The sequence below is a fragment of the Jaculus jaculus genome, chromosome 7 (genome assembly GCF_020740685.1).
Source record: "Jaculus jaculus isolate mJacJac1 chromosome 7, mJacJac1.mat.Y.cur, whole genome shotgun sequence".
In the NCBI taxonomy this organism is placed as follows: Eukaryota; Metazoa; Chordata; class Mammalia; order Rodentia; family Dipodidae; genus Jaculus; species Jaculus jaculus.
In genome coordinates this window covers 40,745,323-40,767,151 of record NC_059108.1, presented here as the reverse complement: position 1 = coordinate 40,767,151, position 21,829 = coordinate 40,745,323, and the positions used below count along the sequence as shown (strand labels likewise).

At 43.6% G+C, this 21,829-nt stretch overlaps 1 protein-coding gene across 1 annotated transcript in view; it reads left to right on the top strand.

The window, feature by feature from the left end:
• The window catches only part of Crybg1 (crystallin beta-gamma domain containing 1), a 260,270-nt gene that overhangs the window by 231,488 nt on the left and 6,953 nt on the right, over positions 1-21,829 (top strand). The window contains exons 12-21 of the mRNA XM_045154300.1: positions 545-671; positions 764-909; positions 7,294-7,420; positions 7,624-7,656; positions 8,559-8,671; positions 10,705-10,834; positions 14,917-15,056; positions 17,251-17,374; positions 17,805-17,963; positions 19,983-20,145. Of these exons, the coding sequence (XP_045010235.1) occupies positions 545-671; positions 764-909; positions 7,294-7,420; positions 7,624-7,656; positions 8,559-8,671; positions 10,705-10,834; positions 14,917-15,056; positions 17,251-17,374; positions 17,805-17,963; positions 19,983-20,145 (1,262 nt within the window). The remainder of the gene's footprint in view (positions 1-544; positions 672-763; positions 910-7,293; positions 7,421-7,623; positions 7,657-8,558; positions 8,672-10,704; positions 10,835-14,916; positions 15,057-17,250; positions 17,375-17,804; positions 17,964-19,982; positions 20,146-21,829) is intronic.

Sequence of the window (21,829 nt, the reverse complement as noted above, 5' to 3'; positions counted from 1 at the left end):
AAAGGAGTAAAAGTGTGCCCTCTTTTCCTCAAACACAACATTCCTGCTTCTGTGGCGCGAGGAAGTGTTTTATTTTAGTTTTTGGTACTGCGGCATGAGCCCAGGGCTTCACGCATGCCAGGCAGGTGCAGAGCCCACCTCAGCCTGGCGTGGTGATGCTGACAGCTGTGTAGTCAATGCAAGCAGGATAAAATTGACCCCCTCCATCGGTGAAATTGATTGGAATTATGTTCCAAACTAGTAAATAGTTAATTTGTACTTGTTATGATCTTCTTGAATGTCGCACGTCTCTTATAGAAGTATACACTAAAATTGACCTGTAAATGGGCAAAAATCAATGGTAATTTAATTACTATTTGAAGAAAGTTTACCTAGCTTTACTTGCTAAGGCTCATTTTGGTTCTTACTAAACATATCCCCCAACACTTGTTTATAGAACTTGTATTTTGGGGGTTATTTTGTAAACAAATACTCCTAAAATATTAAAGAATTCTAATAATAGTGTAACTTTATGTGCTGTTCTCCCAAATTCTCTCTTTTGCAGTTGGGTTGCTTATGAGAAGTCAGGCTTTATGGGGCATCAGTATTTGCTAGAGGAAGGAGAGTACCAAGACTGGAAAGACTGGGGTGGTTACAATGGAGAACTCCAGTCCTTACGACCTATAGTGGGGGTAAGTGAATGACAAGCTGATGGCTCAGTGCTTGGTCTTTTGGGGATAAGAAATAGTTACCCTTTGAATTTTGATTTTTTTTTTCTTCATAGGATTTTTCAAATGCTCACATGATAATGTACAGCGAAAAAAACTTTGGATCCAAAGGTTCCAGTATTGATGTATTGGGGATTGTTGCTAATTTAAAGGAGACTGGATATGGAGTGAAGACCCAGTCTATTAATGTACTGAGCGGAGTGTAAGTGAAATAATCCATTGGGATCTTAAACGTGGGTTTCACCTTGGTTTGCACTAAACTAACAGCTTGTGATGCTAAGTGCTAGGTACTCAGAAAATAGTATCTCACAGGTAAACATTTAGCCAGTCACTTAGTATTTACTGTCACACCATTGTCAGAACTGATTTAAAAGTATTTTTTGTACGACATTTTTTACATGAAAGGTAACATTGGAGCAAGTTCTTGAGTATCATAACAATACAAGAGTATAAATATGCTGCCCTTTTTCTTTAATAGGTAGATAGGAATTAATTTTTGTTTTCAATATAATTTTTTTTTAATTTTTCAAGGTAGGGTTTCACTCTAGCCCAGGCGGACCTGGAATTCACTGTGTAGTCTCAGGGTGGCCTTGAAATCATGGTGATCCACCTACCTCTGCCTCCCAAGTGCTGGGGTTAAAGCTGTGCACCACCACACCTGGCTTTTATTTGTTAATTTTTTTTATTGACAGATTCAATAAATACAGACTATACACCATGATAATTCCCTCCCCCACTTTTCCCTCACAAATCCAGCCTATGTCATATCCCCTCCTCCTTTCAGTCAGTTTCTCTTTTCATTTTGATGTCATCATCTTTTTCTATTATGAGGGTCTTGTGTAGGCCATGTCAGGCACTGTGAGCTCATGGATATCCAGTCCATTTTGTGTCTCGAAGAGTGCATTGTAAGCAGTCCTACCCTTCTTTTGACTCTGACATTCTTTCCTCCACCTTTTTCACAATGGACCCTGGACCTTGGAAGGTGTGATAGAGATGTCTCAGTGCTGAACACTCCTCTGTCACTTCTCGGGTGCCTTTTGAGTCATCCCAGTGATCACCGCCATTTGAAAAGAGAAGCTTCTCTAACCAAAAGTGAGAGTAGCATTAATATATGGGTATGAGCCAGGCGTGGTGGTTCACGCCTTTAATCCCAGCACTCAGGAGGCAGAGGTAGGAGGATCACCATGCGTTCAAGGCCACCCTGAGACTACATAGTGAATTCTAGGTCTGCCTGAGCTACAGTGAGACCCTACCTTGAAAAACAAAAAATAAAACAAAAAAATATATATGCATATATACATACATACATATATGGGTATGAACATTAAGAAAAGTGCTTAAAGCTGGGCATGGTGGCACACGCCTTTAATCCTAGCACTCGGGAGGCAGAGGTAGGAGGATCACCATGAGTTTGAGGCTACCTTGAGAATACAGAGTGAATTCCAGGTCAGCCTGGGCTAGAGTGAGACCCTACCTCAAAAAGAAAAAAAAGAAAAGTGCTTATTGGGCAGTTTGGTGGGCATAATATATGCATTTAGCCAGACTACTCCCCTAGGGCTCATGACCTCCCACCATGGACTTTTGACTAGGTTTTCAGTACCGGGCATGCATTCCCTCCTGTGGAGCGGGTCTCCAGTCCAGTTATAGGGCAGTTGGGTTCCCCCATAAGAGACATGCCACTCTTGTACCAGTTGGAACATTTGGAATTTCTTTTTTTCTTTTTAAATTTATTTTTATTTGAGTCAGAGATGGGGGAGAAAAAGAGAGAGAGAGAGAGAGAGAGAGAGAGAGAGAGAGAGAGAGAGAGAGAGAGGGAGGGAGGGAGGGAGGGAGGGAGGATGAGTATGGTCATGCCAGGGACTCTAGCCACTGCAAACAAAATCCAGACGCATGTGCCACCTTGTACATCTGGCTTATGTGGGACCTGGAGAATCAAACCTGGGTTCTTAGGCTTCAGAGGTAAGCACCTTAACCGCTAAGCCATCTTTCCAACCCTGGAATTTCGTTTTTTAAAAAAAGATTTTGGCTCAGCATGGTGATGCATGCCTTTAATCCCAGCACTGGAGAGGGGGAGATAGGGGAAGATCTCTGTGAGTTCAGGGCCAGCCTGGAACTACAGAGTGAGTTCCAGGTCACCCTTGGCTAGAATGGTACCTTGCCTCAAAAAACAAAACAAAAAGAAATATTTATTAGTTTATTTGCAAGTACAAAGTGAGAAAGAATGAGAATGGGCATGGCAGAGTCTCTGGCTGCTGCCAAAGAACTTGATACATGTGCTGTTTTGTGGTAATCAAACCTGAGCAGTCAGACTTTGTAAGCAAGTGTCTTTAAGGACCTAGCCGTCTCCCCAGCCCATGATGATCTCATGATGGGAATCAAAAATAGCAGTTTAACACTAGAAACCTGAAGTTGGGACACAGTCCCACTAGTTTTTCCTGTTTCCATTTGTCTGTTCTTGTGTTTCTTCCCTAGATTTTTTGTTTGTTTGTTTTTCAAGATAGGATTTTGCTCTAGTCCAGGCTGACTAGAATTCTCTATGTAGTCTCAAGGTAGCTTCAAACTCACCTTGATCCTCCTATCTCTCCCACTTCAGCCTCCTGAGTGCTGGAATTGCAGGCATGCACCACCCCACCTGGCCCAGCATTTTTTTTATTTTTAATTAATGGGAGAGTAAGTTTGTATGGACAGATGACTGATGACAGGGATGACTAAGGAATGCAAGTGACTAAGCCAAGCTTAACTGGGCCAAGGGAAAAAATGAAACTCATTGACTTACTTAACTGAAAAGTCCTGGGGAAGATGTTGCTTCAGACCAGATGTGGTGGCATATACCTTTAACCCCAGAAAGCAGGAAGATTACAAGTTCAAGGCTAGTCTGGGCTATATATGTAGTGAGATCCTGCCATAAGAAAACAAACAAAAGTAAGTTTGGTTTCAGGTAGGGCTGCATGGTAGGGATGCAGCAGTGGCTTCAGAACTTGGTCTCAGGCCTGGCTTTCTTCTGTGTTGGCTTTTCTTGAGGAAGGCTCTTTTGGCTTCTGTTCTTCCACCTTAATATGAGCAATGGGAAGAGCTTCTCTTACCTCACAGGACCAGGTTTGACTTTGACCCCCTAGCGTGGGTCATTTGAATTTCCCTAAACCACAGGTGGTTGTGGTAAGGTGAGGTGTCCATGTCTAGGGTTCATTCCTATACACACAATAGCAACTTTACATACGTGGGTGTGTAGTTCCACAGGAACATCAGAAAGAGTGAGGGTAGGTGCCAGATGTCTGTCGTAGAGAATTGAAAGACTGTACTCATGATCCTGGTGGCTGGGGTCTCCTCTGAATTCTTATAAATGAGACTGCTCTTAAAAGGACATATGGGGCCAGGTGTGGTGGCGCACGCCTTTAATACCAGCACCCAGGAGGCTGAGGTAGGAGGATCAATGTGAGTTTGAGGCCAGCCTGAAACTACATAGTGAATTCCAGGTCAGCTTGGGCTAGAGTGAGCCCATACTTAAAAAAAAAAAAAAAAAAAAAAAAAAAAAGCACATATGGGAGTTAGAGAGATGGCTCAGTGGTTAAAGGCACTAGCTAGCAAATTCTGATGGCCTGGGTTCAATTCCCCAGTATCCAGGTAAAGCCAGATGCACAAAGTGGTTCATGTGTCTGGAGTTCATTGGCAGGTGTGGTGGCATATACCTTTAACCCCGGCACAGCCATTTCTTCTCTTTCCTCTCTCTCTCTCTCTCTCTGCCTGTAATAAACAAATAAAAATATTTTTTAAAAGGGCATATGAAAAAAATTGGCTCAACTGTCTTGCGTTTCCTGAGGCCTTTCCTAGTGGCCCTAGGTGTTAGGAATTTCTGCAATATAATAGACTTTTTTTTTTTTTTGTTTGTTTGTTTTGAAACATGGTCTCACTCTAGCTCAAGGTGACATGGCACTCACTCTGTAGTCCCAGGCTGGCCTTGAACTCACAGCAATCCACCTATCTCTGCCTTCCATGATGGGTCAAAGTCGTGTCCGCGCTACCGTGCCCAGCTCCGTGACATGCTGTGTTATTAGTCACCAGATCCTTGTGTAGGCTACCATTTGTGGTTCCATCTGGCAGAATGGCATCGGTGACTTCTGGGTCTTCCATTTCAGCAGAAAATGCCTTCTGTTGGGTCCTGTTTTGGAAGCCTTATGGTCTAGAGTCATAGTTGGCTGTCAATAGCAAGGGCCATCTACATATGTGGCAGACGTCATTGAAAACGCTGCAGCGGCCCTGTGGCATTTGATTGCCTTTACAGCTAAGTACTTAGGAGGACATAGTGACCAGCTCAGTGTGGTGAAGCAGTTGTACATCATGATACTCATCGGTCCATTAGTCATAGGACAGTCACCTCGCCCGGCCAGTGGCTGCTGGGTAGACATTTATGTGGATTCTGCTCTTAGCACAAGGCATTATTAGGCACTGAGTCAGTTTGATTCACTTTATACCCAGTTCTTGCTTATTTGAAATCAGTTTCCTTTATAAAACACGGCTTTTATATACTTCTATTTTTAGTCTTTTCAAGTTGTATTTCCTGGCCTAGGTCTTTTTTTTCTGGTTATTGCAGTTGAGGTTTGGTATTGAGGGGAAGTTGAAAGGAGACACCCTCTCTATACACACTCACTTCCTTTTCAATTCTTTGGCTATAGAAGGGCTTCTGTAATTCACTAAGGTGGCCTGCTTCCTCATTTTCAGTCAGTATGTCAGTTGAAAAAATTTATTGAGGTCTGTTATATGCAAAGCATTATATTGTCTTCAGAGCACTTCTAGTATTTATATAAAATATAATTACTGGGCTGGAGAGATGGCTTAGTGGTTAAGGCACCTGCCTGCTAAGCCTAAGGACCCAGGTTCAATTCCTCAGTAACCAAGTAAGCCAGAAGGACAAGGTGGCACATGTGTCTGGAGTTTGTTTGCAGTGACTAGAGGCCCTGGCACACCCATTCTGTCTAGCTTCCTCTTCCTCTCACTTTCTCTTTCTCTCTGTCTATCTGTCTGTCTCTCTCCCCCTCTAAATTAAATGAATAAGTCATATGTATGTGTATATATATATGGCTAGATAAATAAAATTATGGCTACAAGAGGTAAAGTGTAATTGCTTTGGAACTTCAAAGAAGAGGAACTTCTAGTGTGGACACAGACAAGACTTCTGGAGGAGGTATCACTGAAGGAAGGCTTTATAGGGTGGGAAACTCAAGATGCCAAGATGGGAGGAAGGGTGACTAGCCTATTCATTTTTTTAAAAAATTTATTTATTTATTTTCAAGCAGAGAGAGAGAAAGAGGGAGGGAGAAGAGAACAGAGGAGAAGAGAACAGAGATAGACAGAGAGAGAATAGGCATGCCAGGGCCTCTAGCCACTGCAAACAAACTCCAGATGCATATCTGGCTTATGTGGGTCCAAGGGAATCGAACCTGGGTCCTTTGGCTTCACAGGCAAATGCCTTAACCACTAAGCTATTTCTTCATCCCTAGCCTATTCATTTTTACTAGTTTTAAAGAAAAACTTCTAGCCTATTCATTTTTAATAGTTTCAAAGAAAGATTTCATTTCAATGACTTATTTTGTTGGGAAATAAGCAATTTAATTTGGTTATTTCTTAGGCTAGAACTCAAAGTTAGAAAAAAATTTGATTTTCAAAAGAGTTTTATTTTTCTATTTTTGACATTTTCATACATGTATATATTTTTATTTTATTCCTACTAGTTGCTCTCTCTTATTCCTTCCCTGTAATATTCTTCCTCTTCCTCATGAATCCCTATCTTACTTTTATGCCTGTTTGAAACCCTTGAGGTAAATTAGGGCTGCTGCATGATGATAGGAGGAGGTTTGTTACCATGGAATGGGCAACCTCCTGCCTCTTCCTCCCGAGTACTGGGACTAAAGGTGTGCCACCACACCCAGCTTAAGAACTAGATATTTTTCTAAAAAAATCTATTGTGTTTCCTTAAAATAAAATTATATATACACACACACATGCACAAGGCTAAAAAACAAACACAGAATTATCTCATTGGCACTTTCTCAAGGAATAGAATTAAATAATCAAGAACACTAAAAAGTTCACATAAAGATATTCCTTTTAAAATTATTTAGTTATTTTTAAAATTATTAAAATTACTGAGGGAAGGAAGTACAGAGCCAAGGAAAGGCACCCACGTGGCTGGAGATCCCACATGGAGGACCTGGTAAAACCATGGAAATAGAAGAGAGAAAAGAAAGTTCAAGGAGCTCCTGCCATATGGGGATCTGGAGGGCATAAAGAGCCCCTGTGGAGAGTAAGGGCTGGGGTCCTCCCTGCTGGCCTGAGTCTGGGCCCTGGGGCAAGCTAGCCCAGGCCCAGCTGAGGGGAAACCTCACCCACAGCATGAAGTTCCCAAGTGGCCAGAGCAAGATACTCATTTTTTTTAAAGAAAGATAATCTTTTGCTTACTGTTTGAATTTGTCATAAAGATGAAGCCAGTCTTCCTAAAGACTAATGGAGAACCAGTGAAGGTCTGATTATTGAAAAGTAGAGGTAGTTGTCTATGTGCAACATGAACTTAGTCTGTGGTTTCTTCCTTTAGATGGGTTGCCTATGAGAGCCCTGACTTCACAGGAGAGCAGTATGTTCTGGATAAAGGCTTCTATACCAGTTTTGAGGACTGGGGAGGGAAGAACTGTAAGATCTCTTCTGTTCAACCCATATATTTGGTAAGGAGTTAACTTCTATATGAGAATGTTTAGCAGAGCCTTGGGTTTCCTCCCCATGTGCTCTGGCCCAGGTCATACTGTGCAGCACATAGCATCCTGAGTATATTTTAACAGTAATTGCTAATGTTGTAGAAAACAAAACTTGTTTCAATTTCTTAACTCATTTTTGTTCTCTTCTTGGAAAAAAAAAAAAAAATGTTTAGGATTCTTTCACTGGTCCAAGGAGGCAAAACCAGGTAACTTTAAAAATACTTTATTTATTTATTTACTTATTTACTTTATAATTTGGGGGCCTTCCATTGAAAAGGGTAAAATATTAGATGTTTGGGGTATTTTGTTAATCTTCCCCATTTTTCCTAATTTTACCCATTTTCATGCCTGAAACATAATTACATTTAAAAAATAAGATACAAGTTAATTCTAGTGCTTTAAGCATTGACCTACATGTAACTATTTCTCATATAATGCTCTGATACATAAAGCTAAATTCAGTCTCATCACACTGTGAATATACTAAGATAAACATACCAAGCAATAGCACATAACTATCTTGAACTACCTTGGCAAATGGTAAAATATGCTTTGTATATGCTGTTCCTGCCCCACCGATGTTTTACACGGCCTTGCACAAGCCCTCTGATTGCTGGCTCTCCATTCTACTTGGGCTGCTGAATACTAGTGTTCACACAGCTATAATTACAGAGACACGCCAACGTATCCTCTTTTATTGGCTTATCCACGATTCTAAGAAGTCAGCAAGTATCACCCATTGGGAGAAGAAGACTATATTGCATGTTTCAAAAATACAGTTTACTGTTGATCTTAGAGCTGATGAACAATTACTTTTGGCCACAATAAAGCTTTAAAATGTCACATAACTTGTTAACAACAGGGTGTTCTGTAGAATGTTGCCTCATTGTTAGACTCCCATGATGTCTCTGAATGAAGTGGTCATGAATGGTACCGCAAGCCTGTTTATAATTGTTCAGTACTGTTGCAGCAGAAAATTAAAGGATTTATAAAATTCACACCAGTTTACTGTAATAAGAGTTAGGTCAGGCTTGGCTCATCATTTTAAAAGCTGGTCAAATTAACATGTTTAATATATAATTTTATGTTTCTGTTTCCTTTTTCAAAGATTCACTTGTTTTCAGAACCACAATTTCAAGGTCAATGTCAAAGTTTTGAAGAAACAATCAGTCAAATCGAAGATTCATTTTCAACGAAGTCTTGTAGAGTTTTGGGGGGCAGGTAAGCCAACAGTGAGTGGCAGAGGCGGGGTGGCTGGGTGAAGGAGCACTCACCGGCCAGCAAGTCTCCCGTGACTCTGGTCAGGTGCTTGGCACTGCGAAGCCCACACGTTGGCTCAGAAGTCGTGTGCCTCGGTGTGAGTCAGGGGCGAAGGCCACCTTGGTGTGCAGTGGGAGTCAGCCCAGGGTCCGCGGGCCCGCTCCGTCGTCCGTAAGAGAATCGGGCTGGAGCGCCCTCCCCAGGCCGGCTTTCCTGTAGGCAGTCTGCATGGCTTGCTGGAGCGGGGCTGGAGCGCACGCAGAGCAGGTCCGCACCTTCCTACCTGAGGGGCTGCTGCGGCGACAGCAAAGCCATCCCGGACTGGGGGATGGGAGGACCCGGCTGTGGCAACTCCCCCTGGGCATATCTGTAAGCGTCATGGGTGTCATAGAGAACACACATGGAGAAAAGAGCTTTCCTCAAAGTGCCATGCTAAAAGAAAGTTTTCAAAAGCTTCATTAGGAGTGGGGGAGTGCAAGGCCAGAGAAATTGAGGAAGCCTTTGGAGCAATGCACCAAGTGGCTGTGAGGAATTAATACAGTAGCAATGATACCGTTAGTCACCCCGCCCTTTAGGGTGTGAGAGCACCCTCAAGTGGTTCGGCGTACAGTGAAGAGCGCTGGCTGTGTGTTCATATGCCTACGGAGGGTGAAGCACATCCCTCATCCCCCCTCCCCCGTCCTCTTCCACTTGTTGTGTTTAGTATTGCCAGACTCAGGGGCTTTTGTTTGTTTGTTTGTTTTGGTTCTTCAAGGTAGGTCTCACTCTAACCCAGGCTGACTTGGAATTCACTATGTAGTCTCAGGGTGGCCTAGAACTCATGGCAATCCTCCTGCCTCTGCCCCCCCCCCCCCCGAGTGCTGGGATTAAAGGTGTGTGCCACCACGCCCAGCTAATACTTCTGGGTTTTGTTGGATAGTTCTCATCTGCTTCAACTCATTAGACTATAAAACTTGAATTATTACTGCTGAGTCTTCAACAAGAAAGTACCCAACATACAATTAGTTTTCTATGAGCATTTGTTGAATTAAAGAAAGGAGGGTCAGCTGGACGTGGTGGTGCACACCTTTAATCCCAGCACTGGGGAGACAGAGGTAGGAGGATTGCTACAAGTTCGAGGCCACCCTGAGACTACATAGTGAATTCCAGGTCAGCTTGGGCTAGAGTGAGACCCTACCTCAAAACAAAACAAAACAAAAAGTTGACAGTTGAAGACACCCAATATCAACATTTGGCCTTCACACACGTACTTGCATATCCTCACACACATTACATTACACATGTCAATTCCCCCACAAAACTTATTTTAGGTAGTAATGGCAAAATGCCTTTCTATCAATAATGTTGGGGCCCAAAGAGGCCGAGTGACTTGTTCAGGCCACTACCGTATGTTGACTCCTGGCTGTGCCCAGGTATTAGGAATGAGGAAATATTATGGAGGTTGTGGTAGGAGGATCACAAATTCAAGGCTAGTTGGCTACCAAGTGAGTTCATAGCCAGCCTGCACAATTTAATGAGGCTGTGTCTTAAAATAAAAAAGAAAAGCGCAGGGAGTGTAGCTTAGTGGTTGAGCACTTGTTTCTAATGTGCATATGACCTTGCGTTCAGGCCCCAGGTCTGGGAAAAAGAAAAAGTAAAATCTGAAAAATGATTACAGTTGAAAGTTGAAGATGGTTCCTTTAGACAAGGGAAGACGACATCAGGGCCCACAGCTGCACCTGAGCATGGTGACACCCGTAAGAGAGGCAGGGAAGGCTGGGAGGTGGGGAAGTAAGAGTGTAGGCCATTCCTTGGAAAAGGAGGTTTTCTCTCCTAGCTGCCAAGTTCTTCTGAACAGTAAATCACCCCAAGATGAAATTCAGCAAATATCCCCAGATGCTTTTGAAGAAGGAACACTGTTAGCTATAAGCCTTTTGTTTATTTCATAGCAGTCTGCCTCTAGAAATCACTTCTTAGAAATACTCAAGCTGTGTGTGTGGTTTTCCGTCCTGTAGCTGGGTTGCTTATGATGGAGAAAACTTCTCTGGAAATCAGTACGTGCTGGAAGAAGGTCACTATCCTTGTGTGTCAGCAATGGGATGCCTGCCTGGAGCAACGTTGAAGTCTCTCCGCTACATAGATGTTGTGAGTATGTCATTGAATAGTGTTACAGAAGTGTATGATACGCATAGCACATAGTTAAAGCAAGGAAATGAGCCCCGAAGCATTTAGGGCTTAAACCGCATGTGCTCTTTCTGTCCTTCACTTTCTTATTAGGTCTGTAACAAAAGGTCACGTGTTTGCCATCTGCTCAGACTTCTCCTCACCTAGACTACTCAAGGGTAGTTCAAGGACCCTCTACATCTTGGTTTGTTTTTTTCCCATTTCCAACCTGATCTGTATTTCTATTCTACTCTGCTTCATGGCACACATTCTTATAAACTGTGGATTTTTTTTTTATTTTTTTAATATTTTATTTATATTTATTTATTTATGTGACAGAGGAAGAGAGACAGTGAGAGAGAGAATGGGCACGCCAGGGCCTCCAGCCACTGCAAATGAGCTCCAGACACATGCGCCCCCTTGTGTATCTGGCTAACATGGGTCTTGGGGAATCGAACCTGGGTCCTTTGGCTTTGCAGGCAAATGTCTTAACCACTAAGCCATCCCTCCAGCCCAACTGTGGATGTTTTAAAGAAACATTTTTCCCTGGCACTCAGAGGCCAAGGTAGGAAGATTGCTGTGGTTTGAGGCCAGCCTGAGACTACATAGTAAATTCCAGGTCAGCCTAGGCTAGAGAGAAACCCTATCTCAAAAACCCAAAAGAGGGCTGGAGAGATGGCTTAGCAGTTAAGCGCTTGCCTGTGAAGCCTAAGGACCCCGGTTCGAGGCTCGGTTCCCCAGGTCCCACGTTAGCCAGATTCACAAGGGGGCGCACGCGTCTGGAGTTTGTTTGCAGAGGCTGGAAGCCCTGGCGCGCCCATTCTCTCTCTCTCCCTCTACCTGTCTTTCTCTCTGTGTCTGTCTCTCTCAAATAAATAAATAAAAAATAATAATAAAAAAAATATAAAAAATTACAGCCTTTCTTAAAAAAAAAACCAAAAGAAAAAAAAATATTTAAGGGAGACAGAGAGAAAGTGAGAATGGGTGTGTCAGGGCCTCCTGCCACTGTTGATGAACTCCAGACACACGGGCCATTTTGTGTACCTGGCTTTATGCAGGTACTGGAGAATCAAACTCAGGCTTGTCAGGCTTTGCAAGCAAGAGCATTTAACCACTAAGTCATCTCTCCAGCCCCAAATGTGTTTTTAAAAAGACCTGTGGTGGTGCATGCCTTTAATCTCAGCACTTGGGAGGCAGAGGTAGGTAGGAGGATCGCTGTGAATTTGAGGCCAGCCTGGGACTACAGAGTGAGTTGCAAGTAAGCCTGATCTGGAATGAGGCCCTGCCTCAAACAAACAAAGAAACAAAAATAAAAAGATCTGTACTTAGACTTTTATGTTTAAAAAAATTCTACTATAACTTTCACCCTTACAAACAACTCAGAGCCTAACATTAATGTTCCTGAAGAGCTGCTCATTTTACTCTCTAAGCACGTCTAGTTTATTGATTCTGAATGTCTGAGGTTCGTGCCACTGTTACTGTGGACTTGTGTATGAGTCCCTTGGGGTGGTCTGGGGTGGAAGGCTGTATTTCAAGGACAGTTTCACTGTGTGCTGTCAAATCCATGTGACTCTCCCGAGTTCTTACTTCCTACAGCCACAGTTGTCTTTGGCTGATTTTGTCTGTTTGATGGGACCAGTTGATTTCCAGTTTACTGTTGGTGAGGTTGGTATCTCAGAGGCTTGTCTGTGTGGGCTTTTGTTGGGGAAGGGGTGATGTGACACTGTGACCTTGGGATAACTCTTTTTGGAATCCTGTTCTTTTGTTATTACTGGTTTGCCTTTTAATCTAGTGTAGTGTCCCTCCGTTCTTTTCTGGATTTTTGTTTGTTTTTGAAGCAGGGTCTCATTCTAGCCCAGGCTGACCTGGAATTCACTATGTAATCTCAGGGTACCCTCGAATTCACAGCGATTTTCCTACCTCTGCCTCCTGAGTATGGGATTAAAGATGTGCACCATGAAACCTGGCCTCTTTTTTTTTTTTAGACATTTTTTTGATCAACTGACTTCTCTCAGGTTATCAACTATGTCCTAACCCAGGTTATAGTGCCCCTGTTGGATAGCAATATTCACTACAACAAAACCAAGACAATTAAGTCTAGGTGTGTCCACAGTTTGGAAATTTTTATTAGTCTTTGGTAGCTGGTCTCATAAAAAGCTTTAAACATAGGTACTTGATGATTTTAGTCTTAAATGTAAAATAATACGCGAGTTGGCTTTCTGTGGTCTCTGTGGCTTGCATAAATAGTAGAGATGTTATTGAGACATGAAATTATTAGCAGTGAGCCTGGGAGCATGTGGGAAGGCGCCTTAGCTTATATGTAATGAAAGACTGGCGCTGTAGCTCTGCTGGAAGAGGGCTCACTCAGCACGCATGCAGCTCTTTGATACTAGCCCTGCATTCAGTGGTGTGGGGCTCCTGCCTGTCATCCCAGCACTTGAGAGGTAGAGTGAGGAGTATCAGAAGTTCAAGGTCATCCTCAGCTACATAGCAAAGTTCCAGGCCAGCCTGGGCTATATAAGATCCTGCCTCTAATGAAATAAGACTCTTGCTAGTCAACTTGCCTAGCATTCCAGAAGCTATCTATAAGCATATATTTAAAGTTTCCAAATCCCATCCATCAACCAGAACTTGGCACATATGTTCACATCATTTGGACACTTAAAGATGAGGAGGTCCCATCAGGTTTTGTTTATGAGGGGATAACGGAGATTTTACCCATAATGAGACAATTCAGTGTGTGTGTATGTGTGTGTGGTGCTGACAAGTGACTGGGGATTCCCATTCGCTAGGCACTGCACAACTGAGCTACATTCCCCAGCCTATCCTTCACAACTTTCTGTGATTTTTCTGTGTTTAGCATATTTTTTAAATATTTATTTATTTAGTTAGTTACAGAGAAAGGGGGAGAGAGATTGAGAGAATGGGCATGCCAGGACCTCCACCCACTGCAAACAAACTCCAGACGCGTGCGCCCCCTTGTGCATCTGGCTTACATGGGTCCTGGAGAATTGAACATGGGTCCTTAGGCTTCGCGGGCAAGCACCTTAACCACTAAGCTATTTCTCCAGCCCGTGTTTAGCACATTTTTGGCACGCCATCTCAGTGAAAAGCCCAGTGTGCATGCAAAGTGGTTATACTACAATTGTCTTGTGTCCTCCTTGTGTCTTATGTAACCTAGCTTCGACGCCATGCAGCCTGCCGGCACACACCGATCTGCTGTGTACCGACGGCAGACCAAGTCTCTCCTGCAGGTCGGGGCACATCCGTATGAATGAAGCAGAAACGTGCCTCACCCTGGCCACAGAACTTAAAGCAAGCTGGGGAGTCATTGTAATCCTCACTTGTTTTTTTGATGTACTGTTTATGGTCTTAGGAGTATTCTCAGTAGAGTCTACGTCAGGCTCACAAGGGTCTATAATGTGAAAACAAGCATCAGCTCTCTGACAACCAGTTGTCTCGTGTACTGCTGTCTTCTAGAACATGATTCACAGGTTGAACATGGGCCTTTTACTTTGGTAGGGTTTTTTTTTTTTCTCCTCCTTCTTTTGCCAACGACACCTACAGGAAGGTTTAGGAACTTGAGTGTAAAGAATCTTTGTGTTGGCAATTAGAATGGAAAAAACCTAAAGCATACACATAGTGAGGGGGGGGGGAGAGGGAGAGAGATGGGGGGGCACTTGAGAAATGCCTACAAGGTGGAAGACACCTAGATTGGGCATCATACCACCATAGCCTTCTGACCCATACCACTTTCAGGTCTGTGGCTTTCCTGCCTCCTGAGTTCCATGGAAAAATGCTTAAGTGAAGTAAATTACCCATCTCGCTCTGCCTGGGCTATTCTGTTCCCCTATTTCATGCCATTTTCCCTTAACTGCCTTCAGATGTAATAGAAAAACGTCTTGCCCCTCCATCCTTCCCTTCTCATGAACACGGACTTCCTGGGAGTTTATGAATGGGTGAAACCAGGCAGGTCCCGTGCCTTGTCTTTGTAACCAGATGACTTTCACATAAGTATCAAGTTACTAACAGATGGATAACAGAACATATTTGCTCCCAAATAGGAATTTTCAGAACCAACGGTTATTCTGTTTGAAAGAGAAAACTTCAAAGGGAAGAAGATTGAACTTAATGCTGAAACAGTGAACCTGCGATCCCTGGGATTCAACACACAGATTCGCTCTGTCCAGGTTATTGGTGGCATGTGAGTGACTTACTTATTTACCTGTTGGTCCAATAAAACGCTCTTTCTGTTTTTATTTCTTTATTTTTTTCTCTCTCTTTGTTTCCTTCTTTTTTTTTTTTTTTTTTAAAGAAATGTGGTCTTACTGTGTGGCCCATGTTGGCCTAGAACTCATGAGCCTCCTAAGTGCTGCAGTTACAGGTTCAATGTGACAGGTGATACCTACGCATGGTGTACAGTGAAGGCAGGGCGATAGCGTCACCTCAGCCATGTGCGATTTCTTTGTGGTGGTTGAAACTCAGTCCTGAGCCCTCTAGTACCTATTGTGAAATGTGCGCTGTTCTTCACTAGCGACACCCTGCTGTGCAGTAGAACAAATCGTATCCCTGCCGGGTAACTGTGCCTTGTGTCCACTGACCAGTGCTTCCCTGCTCCTTTCTCTTACTACTACGCCCTGTGGTGCCCACCATGGCATACTTGGGAGTTCAATTTTGTTAGATTTTACATGTAACTGAGGTCATACAGTATTTGTGCCTCTGTGCCTGACTCAAAAATGAAATTTGAGGGCTGGCGAGATTGCTCAGTGGGTTGGAGCACATGCCTCAGAAGCCTTAAGGACTCAGGTTCAATTCCTCACCACCCACTTAAAGCCCAGATGCACAAGGTGGCACATGCATCTGGAGTTCTTTTGCAGTGGTTAGAAGCCCTGGTATGCCCATTTTCTCTAACTGCCTGACTCTCAAATAAATTAGAAATATATTAAAATATTGAACTTGCTGGGCATGGTGGCGCATGCCTTTAATCCCAGCACTTGGGAGGCAGAGGTAGGAGGATTGCAATGAGTTCGAGGCCAGCCTGAGACTACGTAGTGAATTCTAGGTTCGCCTGGGCTAGAGCGAGATTCTACCTTGAAAACCAAAAAAAAAAAAAAAAAAAAAAGTAGAGCACTGTCCTCCTGATGTGTCAGCAGGGCAGGAGCACCCCGGGGCGGCGCAGGCTGCAGTGTGGGCTTCCCTGGTGCACAGCGTCAGCACGTGGTTAGAAGAAACTCAAGTATAATTAGCCTTTTCTTGATTTAAAGATGACTACTCTTGTTTTAAAGAAATACTTAAAAATTTATTTTCAAATTAGCATTCAAAGTAGCATTCAAATTCATTACAGCATTTTTACACATCCTGTGATTTGGTTGATTCCTCTCACCACTTGCAAAAATGTTGTGTAACTTTATGTATTTATTCTTAAATATTTACTTGCACATGTGAGTTTATGGGCATGCATGGCACAGTGTGGCCGTCAGACGACATCCTCGAGGTGTCTTCTTTGAGACAGGATCTTTTGTCACTGCAGAAGAGCATCAGACTTGCTGGCCTGGGAGCTGTGGGTTCTCTGGTCCACCTCCCGCTGCTGGTGTGTAGGGTCACAGGAGCAGACTCGTGCCCCTTTGCATCTGGCTTCGAATGGGCCTTCAGGCTTCTCAAGCGAGGGCCTTTCGCCACTGAGCCAGTTCTTATCATCTTTATTATTATTATTTTTTTTATTTTGAGGCAAGATCTCACAAGCCCAGGCTGACCTTGAACTTACTCTGCAGCCCAGGCTGGCTTCAAATTCACAGCATTTCTCTTACCTCAGCCTCCCTAGTGCTGGGATTAAAGGCATGCATCACTATGCCAAGCTTTAGCATTTAGCAATGCACACACTGAGAGTTTTGCCATTATAGAGGGGAAAAGTTACCTATCACTGTTTAAGAATCCATCATTTCGGGGACTAGAGGGGCGTCCAGTAGATCAAACACTTGTCCAAGTGTGAGAGTTCAGATGTGCAGAGCCCGTGTAAAACTACGTGCATCAGCGCACCCATGGCAATTGGGAGGCAGACAGAGGGTCCCCAGGAGCTCCCGGGTCAGCTAGTCTGCCCAACACAGCAGTGGTCAGCCAGACACCGCCTCAAAGATGGAAGAAGGGGGAGAACTGGTGCCTGAGGGGGTCGTCCGCGTTCACGTACCTGCAGCAGTACACATCACACACGCGCGCGCGCACACACACACACACACACAAAGAATGGATCTTTTTGGCATAAGTATGCATATACTAAGAAATCTGCTATTTGTCAAAAAATGGCTACTTAGTGTATTTAGCATTAAACTTCAGTCCAGATATAATTGTCAGGGTCCATCACTAACTGTAACTTGCCGTTTCCTGTGGTTATCTATTTCCAGATGGATTAGTTATGAATACGCCAACTACAGAGGTCGACAGTTCCTGCTGTCACCTGCAGAAGTTCCTAATTGGTATGAATTCAGTGGCTGTCGCCAAATCGGTTCTCTCCGACCTTTTGTTCAGGTATGTTTTCCTTTTCCAGGCTGGGAATAGACACTTCTGGAGTTTGGTGGTTTCTGTCTGTCTGTTTGTTTTTTGTAAATACAATTTAGCTCCTTGGTTTTGATTGAAAACTTGAAATGGTCTCCTCCCCCATCAATTTGGGCTTCAACTTTGTGGCACTAAGAGGCATGGCTGCTTCAGAAATGCTGTCGAGCCCACCTTTAAACACGCACGATCTCAGGTGCCGGGGCGTCTGAGGCAGACTCCTGCTTTAGTTACTGAAATGGTGTCATACCCTTAACCCCAAGAAGAACCTGAACACGTGTGAGACTGTTGGTGTGGGCACTGTCTCCAGCTCACGCCCTCCTCTTCTCAGCATTAATGCCTCCTCTGTGCTCCTGACAGCATAACTGGTTGTGTGACTGACTGTTGCTGGGATCTTGTCTTCTAGAAACGAATTCACTTCAGACTTCGAAACAAAGCGACAGGGTTGTTTATGTCAACCAACGGGAATCTGGAGGACCTGAAGCTCCTGCGGGTACAGGTCATGGAGGATGTGGGCGCTGATGATCAAGTGTGGATTTACCAGGAGGGGTGCATCAAGTGCAGGGTGAGCTCATAGGATCACGCAGATTCCAGTCTTTCCCAGGGTGGTACCTGTCCCTGATCTTGCTTTGGGACAATCTCAAATAGGTGCTATTTCACCTTTGGTGGAAGAGGGCTTTTGCCCATGAAAATATTTTCCAGTACTGATAGAATCAGTCTTAGGAACTTAACTTAAATCAGAAGTGAATCTTTTTGTTTGTTTATTTACTTGACAGAGAAAGAGGAAGAGAGAGAGAGAGAAAGAATGGGCAAGCCAGGGCCTCCAGCCACTGCAAATGAACCCCAGACACGTGCGCCCCTTGTGCATCTTGCTAACATGGGTCCTGGGGAATCAAACCTGGGTCCTTTGGCTTTGCATGCAAATGCCTTAACCGCTAAGCCATCCCTCTGGCCCCAGAAGTGAATTTTAACATGGATACAGGGTCGTGTGTTTCTGATTCTTATGAAGTAACAAAAGAAGGAAGTGGTTAGGTTGATGTGTTTCCAGAAGTCAACCACAGATTTCGTACATCAGTAGAACTCACTCTGGGATAGTTTCTGTTTTGTGGAACTCCACAGAACAGGATGAAGGGTGTATAGCATAGTCCACTGCCTAATGGTCACCTGCTGTAATGTGACAATGACCTGCCGCCCTCTCACATCACTCCTGCCATAACATATTTCATGAGAGAAGCTAATTCTTCTATTGTAGCCATCTCTTTTACTCCTTGGCTTTATGAGCTTGACTGTTTGCTCCTGATACTTAAAACCTTGCAGCTCCATGAGTCAGCAGAAAAAGTGTTCGGCCCTTTGAGAAGCACACTTGTTCATTAGGCCTCTTGCCTGAGAGAATTGCCCTTTCATGATCAGAGGCACTGTTTAGACACGCACCAAAGAAATAGCATGAGAAGCAAAAATAGCTGAAATATTGAAGCATGAAAATGGTAACTTCTGGGCTGGAGAAGATGGCTTAGCAGTTAAGACATTTTTCTGCAAAGCCAAAGGACCCCAGTTCAGTTTCCCAGGTCCCACGTAAGCCAGATGCACAAAGTGGCACGTGCATCTGGAGTTTGTTTGCAGTGGATGGCGCACCCATCCCCCCCCCCCGTCAACTTCTTTCTCTCTCAAATAAATAAATTATATATCTTTTAAAAAGTCAACTTCCACTTTGTAGCTCTCTTGACTTAAGGGAGTTGTACTTTAAATAATTATTTCTTAGGGACATTTTAGTGAGAGTTCTGTAGTGAAATGTCACAGCATTGCGTGTGTGTGTGTGTGTGTGTGTGTGTGTGTGTGTGTGTGTGTGTGGTGTTAGGGATGGAACCCAAGGCCTGGTGCATGCTAGACAAGTTCTCTACCACTGAGATACACACATCTCAGTCCCAAACAGAACACTTTAAATAAGACCTTTGTTTTTTAAATATTGTGTGTTGATGGTGAATATATGACTCTCATATGCTATTTATAATCGAGATAGACTCAGTTCAGGAAGGACTTTAAAAATCTTCATATTCATATTGAAACACCCTCTACAAGCCTCTATTTTTCTTCTTTTTCTTTGTACAGCTGCAAGCCTATTTAGAAAACTTCAGACATTTTTCATGTAGGAAAGACAAGATGCTAGTAAACATAACATCAGGTTTTAAGGAAAATACAAAAAGCCCCATGCTGTAGCATTAAAGTGCAGTCCTGTGCGGGCAGCTGAGGGCAGCAGACACACGTGGGGTGCGGGGTGAAGAGTGAGCTACAGACCAGATCACGTCACTTCCGATGGCAAAAATACTGTGGTGGCCAACATTACCGTCCTGAGCCTTCTCTTAGTAGTAGCAGAGAGCACTGTCTTACAGTGAACAAGAAAAGAGAACTTCCCATCCCCCGTGCATCTGAAAGCAAGGGCATGCTTGCTGGTACCAGTTACTTTGGCTAAAAGTGGAAATGTCTCATGTGGAACAAATGAAACCAGGAGCTAAGATAATTTTCAAAACAAAATTTGGAGACTGAAATCTGTATCCTTTCTAAATAGTTTCTTCCTTCCGTTGAGCAGATAGCAGAAGACTGCTGCCTGACCATCGTGGGCAGCCTAGTGACATCTGGCTCTAAACTGGGCCTGGCGCTTGACCAAAATGCTGACAGTCAGTTCTGGTGCATGAAGTCCGATGGCAGGATCTACAGCAAGTTGAAGCCAAATTTAGTCTTAGATATCAAAGGTAAGGACAGTTTCCTTTATCATAATGCTGCTTGCTTTAGTTAGGGAAAAGTTTGTTCTCCTGGAAATGTTGAGTGTATTACTAATATACTTCTAATATGTGGCGGGGGGGGTAAGGGGGGTTGTCTTGTTTTGTTTTTTTCAAGGTAGGCCCTCACTGCAGCCCAAGATTGACTTGGAAGTCACTCTGTAGTCCCAGGCTGACCTTGAACTCACAGTGATCGTCCTGCCTCTGTCTCCAGAGCTCTGGGTATTAGTGCACTTCTGTGATGGTATTACACACTTCACATACGTTGGCTCATGTGATGTTAATGGCAGCTCTGAAAGGACTGTTACCCCTTTTTCCTTCCCTTCTCCCCCCCTTCAATTGGACATTTCACCCCCTGTACAGAGGAGTCATCAGATCTCATACCTTGCAAGTTCTGAAATCTGGCCGCTGGCTGGTTTCCAGCCTGTTTTGGGAATTGCATCCAGGTGTAGCACATGCATTGCCACGGGGCTGTGGCTCTAGTCCTGTTTTTAATCACAGTGTGGGGCCAAAAATGAGTTCCACAGATATAAGCTCACACTGTGGTCCTGCTAGTCAGTACAGTTGATGGTGCATGTATGTAAATGTCGCCTTCACTGAAAAGCTGTAAATTTTAACAGGGATGCAGGTAGTCAGGAGGATTTCAATGGAACACATGTTCAGTGAAGTTAATCCAGTGAACCATGGTGTATAGAAGAATAAATTGCAACTGTGCTCTTCAGATTTTATTTGAAGAGGTCTGGGGTGGGCTCGATTTGTTTTTATTGATTTTTAAAAATTTTTATTTGTGTGTGTGTGTGTGTGTGTGTGTGTGTGTATTTATGCATGTGTGCACATCAGGGCCTCTTGCAGCTGTAAATGAATGCCAGATGCTTGTGCCACATTTTAAAAACATATTTTCCCTCCCTCCTTTACTTTATGGATTAACTTTTTTTTAAAAAAATACTTATTTACTTATTTGAGAGAGAAACACAGAGGCACATAGAGACAGAGAGTGAACCGGCGCACCAGGGCCTCTAGTCACTGCAAACAAATTCCTGACACATACGCCACCATGTGCTTCTGGCTTATACGGGTACTGGCGAATCGAACCTGGGTCCTTAGGCTTCACAGGCAAGTGCCTTAACTACTAAACCATCTCTCTATCCCTGGGTTAGTATTTAAATTACGTTTATTTATTTATTGATATGTGTATGTGCTGGGGGTGGAGGTGCCACTTCAGGGCCTCTTGCTGCTGCAAAGGAATGCCCATCTGGTTTTATGTGGCGGCTGGGGAATTGAGCATGGGCTAATAGCATTTGCAAGCAGCACCTTTAAGCACTGGTCCATCTCCCTAGCCCAAGAATTTGCTTTTCTAACAAGTTTGTGGGTGTTGCTGATAGTGCTGGTTTGAGAACCACACCCAACCCAGTGATGCTAATGTGACCACAATAGTAAGTAAACAGCCAAGGGCAACTCAGAGGACTCCAACTGTTGCCCTAATTCATATCATCAGGGTAATTTTGCTTGGAATTATAACTAACTGATTTATTTGATTTTTAAATTTTTATTAATTTGCAAGCAGACAGAGACAGACAAAGAGAGAGAATGTGTGTGTAAGAGAGAATGAGAGAATGGGTGCACCAGTTCTTCCAGCCACTGAAATGAACTCCAGATA